This window comes from Ursus maritimus, unplaced genomic scaffold (assembly GCF_017311325.1).
Source record: "Ursus maritimus isolate PB19 unplaced genomic scaffold, ASM1731132v1 scaffold_4, whole genome shotgun sequence".
NCBI classification, from domain to species: domain Eukaryota; kingdom Metazoa; phylum Chordata; class Mammalia; order Carnivora; family Ursidae; genus Ursus; species Ursus maritimus.
Window position 1 is genome coordinate 55,963,592 of NW_024426552.1, and position 16,899 is coordinate 55,980,490.

The 16,899-nt window shown below is 44.8% G+C and overlaps 1 protein-coding gene across 1 annotated transcript; it reads right to left on the minus strand.

Annotated features, from left to right (window-relative positions):
- Nucleotides 1-312: 312 nt before the first annotated feature.
- GCSAM (germinal center associated signaling and motility) lies at nucleotides 313-10,509 on the minus strand. The gene is made up of 6 exons (XM_008706595.2): nucleotides 10,253-10,509; nucleotides 7,106-7,174; nucleotides 4,316-4,360; nucleotides 3,267-3,313; nucleotides 1,583-1,611; nucleotides 313-696 (listed from the first exon to the last, which is right to left on the minus strand). The coding sequence occupies exons 1-6, from the start codon at nucleotides 10,279-10,281 to the stop codon at nucleotides 382-384; spliced, it is 534 nt and encodes a 177-aa protein (XP_008704817.1). The 5' UTR covers nucleotides 10,282-10,509; the 3' UTR covers nucleotides 313-381.
- Between the last annotated feature and the right edge of the window lie 6,390 nt (nucleotides 10,510-16,899).

Below are 16,899 nucleotides of genomic sequence, written 5' to 3' on the forward strand. Positions count from 1 at the left end.
GGACATTTTATGAGAAGAACCTGGACAGAGGAGCAGACCCTTTGTGATGGTCATAGCTGTAGGGGACCAAGCAGCTCCTCACGCCACTGAGCAAAGTGACCCATTTCCAAAGCCATTTGGAATCAAAGATGGCTACTCCATTCCCAAAGAGTGGTGTTCAGGATAGGTGGTTGGTCTTTGGATGATGAATATTGAGCTGGATCTAAGAGGCCCTGTGGTTGGCAAACCAGATTCTGTGGAGACCCCTGTAGTAAGGACTGCTGTGCGTGTGGAGAAGGGATAAGCCTGAAGAGCTCTGGACCTCACGCCTGCTTCAACCAGAGCCTTGAACCCCCAGTTTTTATTTACTGGTATTAGACAAGTGCTGGTCCAACTATTTCATTATAAGTAGGTAACCTGAGTCTCCAAAGGTAGCAGAGGTAGGTGTGGCTGCTGCAGGGGGTGGAAGGAGATTCTCTGAGGCATGACAAGTTCATACTCCTCTTCTGGGGAAGAAAAATGCCTTGGGGAGGAAGGCACCTGGAGGAGTGCATATGAAGTCTCGGTTTCTCCCAAGGACTTCCTGGGTGTCTCGGTCTTAGGGGAAACATTCTCATAGCACCCCTCACTGGAGATCTCGGATGGCCTTCTCCCGGGGACGCCGTGATTAATGAGGGTGTAGCAGAGATCCTCTGAGGAGCTCTGGTCAACATTGTCCTGTTGGTGAAAGAAGAACCTTATCAAGAGTGGGCCTCTCACCATTCCCTTTATATACTCCAGGCTCAACACAGACCCAACCCTGGGCAAAATGTCTTCTAGGCCCATCTCCCCTCCATCTCTTGGCTGTTTTTCCTAAATGGCTGCTCCGACCCCAACCCTTAGCCCAAGCATCCAGGGAGCTCAAGCCACCCGGAGTATTCAGCCTATGAAGGCATTTCCTCTCTGCCCTGTGTTCCAGAGTGACCCCTGACTATCCATGTAATTCCCAAGTCTCAAGCCCTGAGGGCAGCCCATTCTTATATAAGAGAACAATCTGAGGTCACCTTAACTTGACTGCTTATGATATTTAACCACTCATTCTAGAAATTTTTGCATTATTAAAAAGGTAAACCACTCAAGAGAACCTTCTGGTCGGTGGAATCTCAGGAGATAAAAAGCAAAGCAGCAAAGTACAAGAGGGAAAGCCTGGGTCTCAGACTGAGGCTTGGTTTTGAATCACGCCCTTGACTTCTTGTCAGCTTGGGGAGACTGTCAGTTAATCTCTCAGTTTTCTCATTTGTACAGCAGGTGAAATAATAGTGCCAGTCTTGTAGGGTCGCTATAATAGTGACATCAGACACTACAGGCGAAGCTCTCAGCACACTGCCTGGCATCAACAAAGGGCTCCGTATGTGTTAGCCCCTTCCGGTAGGATGTACAATAGAGGCGGGGGCTGTTGCTGCCACCAGGCCCCATACAGGGCCCTGGGCTAACAAGCACTGGCATCTACAGTCTTTCTTTCATAGCAAGGTTTGAAGGTGTCTTGGAGGCCAACTTCTGCCCTCTGGGGTATCTGCATTGCCACTGGCATCTCCGGAAAAAGGCTCAGACATGTTTGCATTACCTGTATGGGAGCAGATGACATTCCTTTATCTGGAGAAAGAAAATACAATCAATTTCAAGTCATTGAAATGGAGATTTGAGAAGAAAGGATGGGGAGTGTGTGGGGGGTGGGGGCTGGGGGAGGGTGGACATTGGGATATAAGCAATCACAGAGCCCAACAATAGCCCATCAGGCTATGTTGACCTGCGACACACCCCTGGGGAGTGATGGGGCCATCTAAAGAAAGCAGAGCTGTGTTCAGACCGAGAGGCTGATGGGAGTTTTGGAAAGGAAACCACACTTCGCTCCATTCCCCAGCCCCTCCCTCCCTCATACAAAATTCATTTCATACCTACCCTGTACCAGGCACTGTGGAGACAAAAATCAGAAACAGTTCCTGTCCTCAAGAGGCTCACAGGCTAGCACAGAGGCAGACAAAGACGCCCGAGGATCCACAGTGCAAAGGAGGACTGTCATGTCTACTGCAGGCAACAGGGGATGATAGTAGTGGGGGGCTGGTGCTCAGGAAAAGCTTGACGGAAGGAAATTCTTAAATTGAGCATTCCCGTTCCTGAATTTGCTAGTAGATACACACAAAATCAGGCCAATTTTTTCAAAAGCCAGTTTATTTAAAGCCAACTGGCTCTGGCCACTCAGCAAAGAGGCAAAGGACACACTCGCTACCCCCTTGCAAACACCCCAACTCAATAAGCCAACGTGAGCTTTCACATGGAAGCCACGGGATGCCCTCCTGCGCAGGTGGTGGGTGTACCCCCGCAGGCCACCTTGTTTATTATATTACGGACATCCCAGAGTATCACATGTCCCTACACACCCACTGGCTGGAAGTTTTAGCATTAGAGGTCTTATTTCCACCATATTTTCCTCTGTGGGACATTGGGGTTTCCTGGGACCCATGATTCCCCTGGGTGACGTTAGGGGTGGGAGGGCTCTATTATTCACTCATGCACTTTACAGAGCTAGTTTGCAAGACTCGGAGCAAATGAATTAGGACGCACTCTTTAAACCCAGGAAGGCAGAGGCAAAACTCCATCACTTTTCCTCTTTAAAAATGCAGTGGCCTGACCTCAGGCCTATAATTCCTTCCTCTCTTTCTCACATGTGATGCTATTCACCTTCCTCTCCTTCTTGAATTCCTTCTCCTTAGTAGCAGCGCTCTTCTGTCTCCAGAGATCATTGCCTCATCCCCTAAGCGATCTTCCAGCCTCTGCTCGTGCCACGCGCTAGTCCCATGTGTTCTCTGCAGAGCAACCCAGGTAAAGTCCTTTCATGTAAAGGGCATCATACTGGCCCCTGGTTTAAAGCCTCTCAATAGTGCTGTGGTTCTCAAGACAAAATCTCCAATCCTAAGCTTGCCCACAATGCCCTGCCCCTCCTCATTGCTCTCTGTACCCCTCACTGGCCCCCTCACTGGCGCTTGGTCCCTCCACCTTTCCAGATATTGTTCCCAATTCTCCCCTCTGACCTCCAGACCTCAGGGAAGATGCGGAGATCTGTAGTCAGTTCCCACTTGGATGAGCTCACAGTCTTGAGGAGAGAGACACAAGCGACTGGACGAATGACACAGATCCGCGCATAAGTACTGCCCTGGAAGGCTCCCAAGCAGCTTGGGAAGCACAGAGAAGGGGCGGTGTGGAAATGTAAGTCTAGCCAAAGTAGGAAAGATGAGAAAACAAAGACTTACTCTCCATTGAGGAATCTGGCTTTGCTTTACGAATGCATACTTTTTTCCTGAAAAAAGAAAAGGAAGGAAAATTGGTGGTTTCAATATTCAGAAACTCTCAAAGGAAATGACACTGGACTCTGAAATCTTATCTTTAATTCTTTCGTTTGTTAAAGTTATACCTCCTTTAGCTTCGAGGAAAAAGAAGATAGATAAAAGGAAACATGAAAGATAAGACCAGGTAGAAATCTCCACCTTGGTGTGTGTGTCTCTCTCTCCTCCCTCCTCTCTTTTCTATGGGTTGAGGTGGAATTGATTTATAAATGCAGAACTATGGTGATGTCATCTGTAACTATTTGGGGGATATTTTTTTCTAACAAAATGTCAATTTCTTTTATATCATGTGACATAAGGAGCCAAGGTTATTTCCAATTCCAACCCCAAGCCCGATCTCTGATCTCCAAGCAAGCAAGCAAACACGGCGCATGTGAGCACAGGGGTAGCTACTCCCTAGAGACGAGTCCCCCAGAGGAACAAGGTCTAAATACACTGGAAGCTCATTATCATCTCAGGAGACGGTGACATGGGCACCAAGCAGCATGACCACACGTCCCGCTTTGCTTAGGGAGTCTAGTTAATGTCTGTATCAGTCACCAGGGACCCTGAACTATTTTTAGCATGTCTTTCACTCTCAACGCGTTCCCAGGGTGGCGGAGGACTGGTAGGATCACCCCGGCTGTGAGCTCCCTGTGCAAGGGACGGAAACATCTGCCCCTCTACATGGAGTGTGGCAACCGCAGGCTGAGGAAGGGGTCTTTCTCTCCATTGTAGCCACTTTCATCCTTGCTTCTGAGCCTTTCCGTTTCGAGGAGCCCCAGCAAGACGGTGGTTCCTGTTTCTCATCAGGCTCGAATTGTCACTTCCCTGCCTGGCTCTCAGATGACTGGGTCTGGGGAGTCACAGGCTTCCCCTGTGACCACAGACGGTGGGCAGTTACAGGTGATTTACAGTAAATACCACATTGAAACCGCACTCAGGGAAAGAACTTTTGAAAACAATTCTCCACTCACCACGGAAGGCAGAAACACCCTGCGGCAACGTAGCGGTCCCAGCATCTAAGACAAACGAGAGACGAGAGACGACACAAAGCACGATGTTGGTTTCTGCAGCTTTATTAGGGTGACTCCCTTCCTTTTGCCAGTTCTGTGAATAACCTTTTTTTCTCCCCCCAACCCCAAAGTCAGGATTCATTCTAGAGGACTTGGACACTTCGATCATGCTAGATTGATTCCTTCCTCCCAGGACATTAACTGCCCCTTTGGAAATAGGAAGACGATGCTTATCAACCCTAATCCGGGAAGGAACTTCCTCCTGTTGATAAGCAATCGTCCTCCCATTTCCAAAGGGTCAGTTAAGGTCCTGGGAGGAAGGAGTCATCGTAGCATGATAGATGTGTCCAAGTCACCTAGAATAGCTTGCTCATCCCAGATTTCAATGATTTACTTGGCCTCCTGTGACGAAGGACACACAAGAGTCATCTCCAGGGAATCGCAGTCTAAGTGTGTGGAGATTTGAGAAATTTCTTTCTGGTACGGGTTAGACAATATTTATAGCGAATTCTACTGCATTCTGAATTTCTCCTATTTATACCATATTATAATTGTACACCACATTGTAATTGTTGGTTTGAAAAAAACCCAAAACAGCTCAAAATGGTGTCACTTGGACTGAGTTCCCAAGCTTAAAACATAATTGAATTGCAGTTTCGACCTCCTTCAGCAATGTCGTCTTCAGCCGTCAGCCAGGAATTCTCCCATCTGCGCCACTGAGTCTGTCACCTGCGCCCAGGTGAGATGATCTGCATGATAAGACTCCTTGCTTTTCCCCTTAGGAAGTGGCCTCGCCTGGAATAATCCTTTTCTTCTGCTAATAACTTTCTTGTCCCCACCCTCCTTCTATAAAAACCTTCCGGTTTGTGTAACTCCTACAAGAGCCTCTCTGCCTGCTAGATGGGGCGCTGAGGATTCGTGAATCACTTCGTAAAGACAAGTAGATCTTCACATTTCCTTGGTTGAAATTTGTGATTTAACAGTTCATTTGCATATAGATTTATTTTGTTCATCGAGGCAGAGATCACCAGCAGGTGCCAGAGTGTCTGGTAAATTTATTTTCAGTAAATATTTGATAACCGAACGAGTAGCCAAGAACAGAGCAACTCTAACTGGCTCGGGTCATGCAATCTGCCTCCTTGACCCAAGGGACGGGTAAATTAACAGGACTTGGGATCTCTTTCATGGTAGGCAGAAAGGCTCGGGATCTTTCTGCAGTTAGACATCCAGGCTGACGTCTAAGTGTCATGCTGGGCATCTTTCTGAACTTGAGTCATAGCCAACTACCTGCGTAGACGAAGGTGAAAGCCCTGCATGTCCCAGGAACACTATGTAAAAGCGTCTGTAGAGGACCACCCAGAAATATCACCCGAGGTGAGCTTCCCAGGGAGTTCCCTTGCAAAGGGCGCTGGAGCAGAGGCTGTGGGCACCCGCGTGGCACGGTGTTCTGATGACTACCGGGGGTCCCTGCACCCTCAGGGTTTGGGGGCTGAAAGGCATGGCTCCTCTTCATGCTATTTTCAGCCATGGTTTCTATCTCCTGTTTCTGTGGCTGAAGAAACACCAGAAGGAAACCACTGAACCTCGCCAGTGCTAAGACACCGGGTTTCCTGAGAAGATTTGGGTGATGAAAAAAAGCCAATTTTGAGTTACTGACTGGACCAGGATCTCTGGAAAACTTGACCCACGGTTTCTCCGTTGTAAAATGAGGATGCTTCCACCGCTTACCTCATGGAGTTGTAAGGGTCAAATGAAGTTAAATATGGGCAAAAGCTGTTTTCAAACTGGTTATTGACCCCACTCAATTTTTCTGTGATGTATTCTTGCATTTCAACTTGGGTATTTTGGTTTGGGGTGGTTTCTGCGCGAGACCAGATGCATCCCTGGGACGCCGGGCTCTGTGCAGGCAATTCCAGGTTCCCGTCTCTTATGCAAAGCTTCCTTGGCCCCCCAGTCCACCCAGCCTCTCCCTTGTTATAATGCTCATGACACTTCTGGTCTGTTTCATGATTTGGACTGTATGCTTTAACACATGTCCGGGGATAGCCCCCCAATACATGATCCTTAGCTTACACTGAAGACACGTACCCTTTTGAGGGATCTTTGGGTCCCCAGCTCCTAACACAAGCTTTGGCTTAGTGGTTGCTTTTTAATTTAATTGATATTCTTTAAAGAGCATCTCCTGAAACCATGGGGAAAGGGCAGATAATTCTACAGGCCAAAGAACAACTGGCTTTGCCACTCTTTGGAATTCTTGGACCCTGAGACCCTAGTTCCATATTTTAGTGATTCCCTGGCACTCAATGGAGCTGGTCAGAAAGGATTATTGAGGAAGTCATGGCTAACAGCATCCGGGTAATTGCAAGTGTCTCTCTCCACAAACCTTTCAACAATCATGATGATGTGGGAGGTGTGGTCCCCTCAGAAACAGGAACTTAAGGGTTTAAAACGGAAAGGTCAGGATGGGGCTTGAGCACAAAGGTACTTGAGCTAAATAAACAGAGGCAGCAGGAAATAGCGGTCCTTTTTCTAGTTGCTAGAGGTTACCCTAGGCTCCTAGCAAAATGGCACATCTCCTGTCCAAAGGTTCGAAGTGTTTTTGTCTTTTGTCTTGTCTTCAGATTGACTATGATTACAACTGCTGCTGGGCGAAGCAGGTGCTCCATTGTGGAGAACGTGAAGTCCGGGACCTGACAGACTTTACTCTTCGGGGACAAAGGCTGGGAGAAGGTTTGTTGGATTTGTTCTCACCTGGACGTTCTGTGTTCAAAGCTTTGATTTTTCAGAGTCCAGGGTATTTCTTGAGTGTTCTGCTGGCACCTAAAATCCAACATATCAGGTATGAGCTAAGTTCTTCCTTTCCAGGCGTCCCTCCTCAATCCCCAAGTTTTCCAACTTTTGTCATTTCCACCATAACCCCAGCATCACATTGGCTTCCACCTGTTCCCTCAGAGCATCTCTTTAACATACATGGCCACCTTTCATCTGACCAGTCCTCTGTTGCCATGGCAACAGCTCCCCCCACCCCCCCGACGTTCTCCAACCAACCCCCACACACAGCCTGTCCTAAATCATTTGTTCACACATGGCTGGGATTGCTCATGAGGACCATGAGAATGTCAGTGTATGGAGAGGCCTATCTGCTTGGCGGCGGTCTTCGGGATGGTGCGCAGGGATGGGGAAGGGCACTGGCCTGTCTCACGTAAGTCACCATCTTTCACGGCACCAAGGCAGAGAACATGGGGTAAGAGGAGAAGAAAGGATTAAATAAACAAGATAGATTTGTTCCTTGTGCGGGTTGGGTTTCTGCACAACCTTTTTTCCACTTGTAGGAAAAATTTGAGAATATACAGAAAAAGATTTGAGAATATACAGAAAAAGAAACTAAAAATTAAATACTACTGGGAAGCCTGGGTGGCTCAATTGGTTGGACATCTGCCTTTAGCTTACGTTATGATCCCAGGGTCCCAGGATCGAGCCCCGCTCAGGCTCTCTGCTTGGCGGGGAGCCTGCTTCTCCTCTCCCTCTGCCTGCAGCTCTGCCTACTTGTGCTCTCGTCTGTCTGTCTCTATCAAAATAAATAAATAAATAAAATCTTTAAAACATAATTAAATACTACTTACTATATGCTTATTACTTTCTCTCAACCTCTCTCCACACACACACAGACACGCACACTCCACTTACTAAATGTATATAACACATACATTTTATATGTTATATTTCATTTAATTTTAGAATAAATCCCTGAGGTAGATGTTATGATTCTATTTTTTATCAATGAGAAAACAGGTAAAAAATGTTAGGTGACTTGTCTGAGGACCATCAATCAGTAAGATTCTGAGCTCCCCTCATAAAGGACTAGGTGCCACTCTGCTCAGGGAGTGGGGGGAGGGGGCTCTCCGTGGCTTTTGTAAGGAATCTGATCTGGAGAACCTTGGGGGGGGTGTGCTGACTGGATGCTAAATGGGAGGTAAGGGTGAAATTGAAAATCAGATCCCAGGAAATAAAAGCCTTTGAAAATTATACAAGGGAGACATTTTAAATCAGCATGGAAATGAAGATGCTGAGCCAACTGATGAACTATTTGGAAAAAATATATATATGTGCGTGCATGCGTGCGTGCGTGTGTGTGCGTGCGCGTGTGTGTGCGTGTGTGTGTGTGCGTGTGTGTGTATGCATATGTGACACCATATAGTGAATGTATGGGGCTACATGTAAAGCAATAAAACAGAAAAATGATACTGTGGATGCGTCTTACCTTAAGATGGGGAAAGAATTTCAAGCATAAATTGGTAGAAACCTAAGAGCTTTCTAGATTTAATTCAGTTATGTTTAAGTAATAGTAAGCAAAACATAAAAAATTTGCACAGCACAAGATATACAGACTAGAAAAAATATTTTTTGTAATATGAGAAAGGGCTAATTTCTTCAAAGTACGAATAGCTTATACTATCAGTAAAACAAAGTAGGACCAAAATCCAAAACAAAAAATGGGCAAAAGGCAGTACAGGCTCGTCACAGAGGGAGAAATACAAATGACTGATAAATACAGACACTAAAATAAGGACAATGTATCTAATGTTGTCAACAGTTATAACTGTGATCTACCAATTTATTTTCTTTATCCTTTATGCATTTTTCAATGTTTCTACAACTAACATGTATTTATGTCCTAGTCCTTCACCCCCACACCAAAATTCTAAAAAAGAAAACCAAACTACAAATGTCACATCAATCATGACTTTCTTAGTCACGTTATATCTGTATTTTGTTTTATTTTTCTTCTCAGGGCAGTAATTTCTTCATGTTTCCAATCATCCATTACACTCTTTTTGGGTGCCCACTATTTGTCAGAAATGATGCCAGGAACCGGGAATTCAAGCATGACTAAGAAAGAGTCTCTACGTTTGAGGAACTCACACACGGATTTGGGAATAGGGATTTATAAGCTGATCACACGCCCGGGCTGCAGAGAGCTCGAGGCCTGTGAGGAACCAGGGAGGAGTTTCAGAAAACACTGGGTTTCAGGGAGGGGCAGGACACATCCCATGGGTTCACCAAGCCTCCTTTTGGCAGGTGGCATTTCGAGTCCGTGTCTTAGCTCCCAGGGGCAGGAACCCAGACTTGAGATGCCAAACATAATTCTTAAAAATCCTCCCTTCTCCCTGTCCCCGTGAGTCCATTCTCCCTAGACCACCTCACTAGGGATTGTTTTGGGTGGAACTAATTTTTACAATGACTGCTTTGATGTTAATGAAGATGATGGTTCCCCAAATATCTTAGTATTATTGAACCTTACTGTGTGTAAGGCACTGGGAGAGCATCACACCCACTAAAACTTCCAAGGTAGGTATTGTATTATTATTTCCTCTTAAAATTAGGAAACTGAGGTCTAGAAAAAGTAAGCCACATTCTTGACGGATTTTAATGACCTCTGCTTACCCATTGCAGGGAATGTGCAGCGGATGAGGCCTCACTGTGGGTAGAAGCTGCTAACTATTTTGAACTAAAATGGTAATTAAAAGAGTAGCGGCGCCTTTGAGCTCCTTGCAGGCATTAAGAACTCAGGAGACCATCCCTGCTGCCCCCCCCACCAGCCCTCAGAAAGTTGTTCCATTTCTTAAGTCATGGTTTACTGCATTGACCTCCCGTGATAAAGTCCTTTTGCCTTTTAGGGGTTCTCCACCAGCTGTTGGCTCACTCCGATTCTGGGGAGAAGGGCACCCTCATAAGGAGTTGAACTTCGTGTCGGACCTTCAGTAGGCACTTAGTTTTTTTTCAATTCTTTACCCAGTTCCCTCCCCTTGCCCAAAGACCTCTTTTACTCTTTTTCTCTTTCTGGCGGCATTGCTCTGTCCCATCGCCCCTGCTTTCCCCTGGGGAGTCTGGACTCACCTGTTTTCCCTCAGCAGAGTGTTCCCCATTCTCTCAGTTCTCCTGGTGACTTCCCCTCAGCCAGCCTGGTGCTCTAACGGGGCAGCTCCTGACTTACTGTGCGTCGTCGTTCTGGCCACCGGTGTTGTGCCGAGAGCTGAAAGGAGAAGAGTACCTCCCTGCGGCCGGAGGAGGACCCCAGGGGGAGGAGAGTCTGAGGTGCACGCACACACAACTTCCTAAAATGTCAGAGCCCGTAAAGAGGAGCAAATTTCACCACCCTGAGATATGCCTCTTTGGTGTTTTGATTATTTTAAGTTGGTTTCTTTAAAGAAACTTCAGCTATAAAACAAGCTCTGAAAATCAAGTAACAATTACTCTACTGTAAGAGACTTGTACATTGACAAGGGAAAGCTCCGTGTGTGAGGGTATCAGGAAGAGGGAGCTCTAAGTCCCCAGAAGCCCTTACTAATGCACAAGGCAAGTCAATCCGCATAACAGCATGGCCCTTGTTTACTGTGATTTTTCCTCCTACAACAGACCCTCCATCCCCACCAACTTCTTTTGTCTTTGATTGAAGATGGTATTTAGGGTGATGGCTTCAGCCCTTTGGGGGAGTTGCTCAGTTTCCATGAGTCTCTTCCTTACATACAGGAGGTATACATGTTATCAAGCTTTTGTTTTCCTCCTGTTAATTTGTGTCATGTCAATTTAATTCTTAGGCCAGCCAGAATAGAGGAAAACTTTTCCTTCCCAACTCCAGGCTACTGGCCTTAACCAGGAGCCATTGGTCAAGGAGAGCGTTGAGCTTCTGGGGAAGCCCCATCTGCAATTACAGACAGGCCATGGGAGTTTTTCACTTCAGATTTCCTAAATTTATTAAGCCACTTTGTAGTCTTGGAAAAGTCAGAGGGGGGATTTTTTTTTTTTTAAAACAAGAAAAGGTTAAAACAAGTTAAGTCAACCCAATGACCAATAGAAATTATTAACAAAACATATATCTGATAAAAAGATTTTATCCAGAATATAGAAAGAACTCTCAAAACTCACTAAGACAAACAGCCAGTAACAAAATGGCCAAAATATTTGAACAGACATTTCACCAGAGCAAATACACAGATGGCAAATGCATACACGAAAAAACTGCTCAACACCATAGTCATTAGGGAAATGTAAATCGAACCACAACGCAATACTTTTACGCACTTTTGCTTAAAAAAAAACCCAGCTCAATCAAACAAATTTGAAGAGTTAATTGGCTTTAGAAGAGATTCTTGACATGGCAGCGTCCCATTCAGCAAGTAGAGAGATGCTCTGAGAAGCTGTACAAAATGAAAGGTTTTTGTAGCAGGGTAGGGCAGGAAAGTTATTAGCAAAAGAAAAGAAAGAATTGTTCCAAAGTCACTTTCTCTCAGAGGGACGATAGACAGCGGGTCTTATGAGGTGGATTACCTCTTCCTTTTGGGGATGGAGAAGACCCATGTGATCACTGAAGCTGATCAGAAAATTCTGGTCTCACCAGTTAAGACATATTTCTGGAGGAGATTGAAACTGCAGTTAGTTAGCTGTTAAGTCGCCATTTGGTGACTTAGCCTAAGTAATGCTTGTGGGTCTGTGGTTCTCTTATTTACACCTATTAGAATGGCGAACACTGAAAATAACAGAGACACTGATGATACCAAGTGCTGGGAAGGGATGCAGGGCTTCAGAAGGTCTCAGGCATTGCTGATGGGCATGCAAACTGGTTCAGGCTCTTTGAAAAAAGAGCGTGGTAGTTTCTTATAAAGGTAAACATAGCCTCATCACACAACCTAGCAATCCCACTCCTAGGCATTAACCCAAGTGAAAAAAACATAAGATCTCTAGGAATCTGCATGCAATAGCTGCTTTACCCTGCTCCTCAAACCCTGGAAACTATCCACATGATTTTCAAGGGGCGAACGGCTAGACAAACTGTGCTGCATCCCTACAAGACCGACCCATAATAAAAAGGAATGGACTACGAATCTGCAACAGCACAGGGGAATCTCAAATGCGCCACACGGAGTGAAAGAAGGCCAGACTTAAAGGCTCTGTTTTATGCCATTCGACATAAAGCAAAATGGTAGGGACAGAAAATGCATCATCAGTGGCCAGGAGTGAGGGGTGGGGAAGGGACTGACCTTCAAGGGGCAGGAGGGAATTTTTCTGTTCTTTTGTGTCTGGTGGTGGTGGCAACATGACTGCATGCATGTCTCATAATCTAAATAGCTGTATACCATAAAGGGTGCATTTTACTGTATGTAAGTTATGTCTCAATGGGAAAAAAAGAGGTTAAAAAAACAAAGCAATAAACTTGGGGATAGGAGCCATGCATTTTTGGTATTATCCTTATATTTGATGGCTGGTTTCAGTCTGGTCACCCATTCGTTTCCTCATTCTTGAACTAGTATCTGTTGTGCACTGCTGTACCCTAGGCACTGCGGGTTCAACCTGGAGCGAAGCAGACACGGGCTGCCCTCGTGGAGCTCCTTGAAATGAGATAAAACAAAATGCAAGCTACTTTCTTGCTTGTCCTTGAGTAACGCAGAGGTCCCACTCGCCACAGTCAGGAGCAGCGTGGGAGGGTACTAGTTCTGCAACCCCAGAGCCGCCACACATCACACAGCCGCCCTTGGAGCTGCTCCCAGGCTTCAGGCTGTGTCTCTGGAGCATTTCCAGGAGGGCTTTACTACCCGTGGGAAGAGAGGCAACAGTCCCTGTGGAGGAGGAGAAAACAGTCCTCTGACGTGAGGAGGAACCGTGAAGGAAGGAAGGCAATGTCAATCTAGGGGCACTTGAGGCTCAAAGTGAAATGCATGAGTATTTATAACATTTTAGTACTCTAAGGACAAATCCAAAAGAAAAGATAAGTTTAATTCTCTCTGCCGAAAATGAGGGCGGCGACTTTCTCCCCTCTCTTTTCTTAGAGCTTTTACATTAGAAAACTTGTAAGTTCTTTCTGTCTTTGAAAGGCAAGTAAATCTTGGTAAAGGCTGAGTAAGCAACCCAGGAATGCTTCCTTCAAGATCTGGGAGCTCTCTCTTGGAAAGGTAGCCATCAAGGAAGATAATGCCCAGTCTCCCAGTACCCCCAGCCCGGGTTGGGGGTGGGGGTTGCTGCAGAAATTCAGGTGGCACCTGACTCCAAATTGCAAGCCTACTTCCAGTTAAAAAGAGAAAATGTTCTCTTTTAAGGACTAGCAAGTGCATTACCAAATGAATTTAGAATACAGTCAAATCCTCTTATTAAAGGACTAGTCACTGTTTATCTTGAGAGAATGTATACAATGGATTGTATCTCCTTGGTTATATAAAAGGGCAAGAGTCCATTGTCTTCATATCTCCATCGGGAGTCACTTGTGGCTTGCTGTCATTCTGGTTCAATGCTTATTCAATAATAAAACTTTTCTTTTTCTTCTACTTTTGTGGAAAGATTTTTCTGGGGTGGCAGGAAATTCCGTTTTTTTCATTCAATGTTTTCATTACTCCCTCAGGTAATTAACTCTAGGAAAGATGTTAGGGTGGCTGATTTTCTTACCTTGGAAATATCTAAAATTCAGAAAACCCTTTCCTCAGCAAATTAAGTGAAGCAGTGAAGAAAGAAAGAAAATCCTTAACAAAGCATATATTACAAATTAGGGGTGTCTGTTGAATATAGGTCTAAGAAATCTAGGGCTGCACTAATCTGTTTCTCCCATTCTCTTCTGTCAAAACCACTTTCTTTTTCAGGCTGGCCAACTACAATACATTTTAGGGAATGTCTTCCAAGTTATCTAAAACCTTCTTTTCTGTGGGTAAGAAATCTGGGGTAACAGTCAATGATCTGCCATTCTGTGTATGAAGAAAGTGGTGAGAGAGAGAGAGAGAAAGAGAAAAGGAAGTAGTCTTGATACATTGTTATAACTTATAACTAACCTTTCTCTTCCCCATTATCTTCAGGAAAATTGGGAAAAAATTTCAATTCAATCTACAAGTCCCTCTCCTCAATGGCTTCTGTACCTTTTACACCGCCTAGAGGTCAGCAGAAGGGAATCATAATTTTTCTGCATCATGGAGAAGACAAAATGGCCAAGGCCATTTAGCCAGTGAGTAGGACTGTTGCTGACTCCTCATCAATATAATTAAGATATCCCAGACTCTGGGTGGAACAGTTTGAGCAAATGGTCTGGACACTGCCCCATGGGTGGCTTAATTAGTTCCAATGTTGAGCAAAGGCTTTTTGAGTCCAAAGTGTCGATGCCACATGGGCGAAAGTTGGAAATCAATTTCCCATTGCTGGGGATCACTCCTTAACCCTCAAGCTTCACTTTTACTCAGGCCACTAGATGGAGAAGCTGAGCTGAGTACAAGTGTTAGCTACCCAGCATGAAAATTTCCTATGATTGTGTGAGGTAACAGGAAGAGCAGGACACTGATAGATAACACACACATTTATTGCTGTGAAAACAACTCTGGACTAAATAATCTACCTCCACGTCACAAATGGAAGTCTAGCAGCACACATCCCCAGAAAAAGAAGCCACAATAACAAATCTTTGAATCAGACCATCCTTTATCCTCCTCAGTGCTGACCCCAGTGCCTAATACATGAGGGAATATAGGAATTGAAGTGGAAATAAAAGCCTGGCTCTTTGTAGACAGGTGATGGTGAAATCAGTGGAAGGTTGAGCTGAAATCTTCAAATTTACTTTCCTATCCTTTGGCATTATTGCAGAGAATTGGTGACCAGTGCAAGGACTGCTTTGCTGTATCTCGAGGTCATAGGTTAATATCAAAATAACTATTAGTTGAGAGCTTCCTATAATCCACGCACTGTTTAAATGTTTTAGATATAATTTCTCATTTGTTCATGCAAGAATTCTATGGATAAATACTGTTTCCTCTATTTTAGAGGTGAGGACACCCGGGCTTATACAAGCCAAGGGACTTGCTCAAGGTCACCCCTAAATAAGCAAGAGAGTGAGGATCTGAGTTCAAAAGGAGTGTGGACCTTTTCTGTCTATTCATTGCCCTATCCAATAAGTACTTGTGGAAAGATGAACTTAAGTTTGAACTCTGGTCCGTATCACTCCAATGTGCCTGGAAAGACTGAAACATTACTTGCATGTTTGCAGTGTGTTGTGCTTCCCAATTCTTATGTGGCTTTTCAAACACCTGACTGGCTTCCGCTGCTAAGGCAGGTTAGAGGCCTTTCAGGTAAGATTGATTCTTTGAGCTTCTTCAGTCTCAAAGAACTGGATGGGATAAATCTGGCTCTAGCTTACTCCTTTGTAGACTCTTGTGGCCAACGAAGGGAGCTGGGGGAGATATTTATGCAAAAGGAAAATCCTTATGGATCCTTTTATGGTAGGAAAAGAACTGGTTTATTTAAGAGTTCTTATAGAGTCAGGAATCTAATAGCTTAGCTAAGATTTCCCTATTCTGCTTCCTTCCCAAAGGTCTTATGGAGAGGGTGAAGACTTCACGGTGAGATAATATTGAGAGGTCTACCTGAGGGTAATTTTCCAACTGGTTGTTTTGTGGTGCAGAGTATGAGCTGATTAGGAGTCCTGGCTAATATCAGGGAGTTAATTATGTGTTTGAAACTATGGCTCTGCACTGCTGATATTCCCCATTAATGTGTATTTGGTTTGAAACAGGAGGTAGCAGATTTTCAGTACCTCCCTAAGGGAATTTTAGGGCTGGGATTTTGTTTTCTGGTGGAGGGATATTTGCATATAGCCCCGCTGACTTGCCGGGAACCATAATAACACAGAGGGTTGTTTTTAATGGTAAGAGGACTATTTGGCAACAAAATGGGGATTTGTTCAGCTCACTGAGAAGACTCTTACAAATCTAATGGCAGATGGAGGTTATAGCACTTCCCTGTCATTGTTTGAGCCACGAGTGACCCTTGGGAAGAACGTTCCTTCATTTGCGATGTTTCTGATTTCTCATTAAAAAGACTAATGTATAACATAGATGATTAAGTTATGTATCTGGGGCAACAATTACAAACTGGGTTTAAGCACCATAAAAGTTAAAAGCTAAATTAAAAAGAAATCCAAGAATCAAAGGACCAAGGAAAGACTTTTATCTAAAAATTTTAAAAGCAGACGTTCTGAACTTTTCTAAGCAAATAAGTGGGTTTCCTCTGAAGAGTCAGGTGGAAGTGAGCTCTAAGTGATCTCCTCAGGTCAAAGTCCATGCACTACAATTCTTTCAGACGAGGGAAGAGTCTTGGGCACACAATCACCCAGACCCCGCTGATGGGGCGCGTGGGTATATACCGTACCTGGTGCTGGGATTACTTCATACCTCAGGGCCTTGTTCAGGGTTCTTTCCCCACGTGAAAATGGTTACACCCCAGAACACAAACCTGGCCAGACAGTGACCATGACTATTATTTGTGGAGTGTATCCTCTTCTCCAACGCTTTAGATTTACGAAATAAGGTCTAGGGAGTTTACTTCATGAGTTATACTGAATGTGCTTAGAGGATTTGAGCCTGGAGTCATTATATCTAGCTGTGGCTGAGTAATTCTTCTGAATTCCCTAAGTCTCATTATTTCCTCTGAAAAATGAGGCAATCATAGTACCCACTTCCTAAAGTTGTTGTAATGATTGCCTGAACTAATGAGGGCAAAGCACTCAGAAGAGAGTCTGGCGC

Excerpts from the sequence above, each read along its gene's own strand:
- GCSAM (XM_008706595.2), bottom strand. The coding sequence starts at position 10,281 with ATGGGGAACACTCTGCTGAGGGAAAACAG. Across the intron at positions 4,361-7,105 it reads TTTGAACACAGAACGTCCAG|ATGCTGGGACCGCTACGTTG; the intron begins GTGAGAACAAAT and ends CGTTTGTCTTAG. Across the intron at positions 1,612-3,266 it reads GCCAGATTCCTCAATGGAGA|ATAAAGGAATGTCATCTGCT; the intron begins GTAAGTCTTTGT and ends TTCTTTCTCCAG.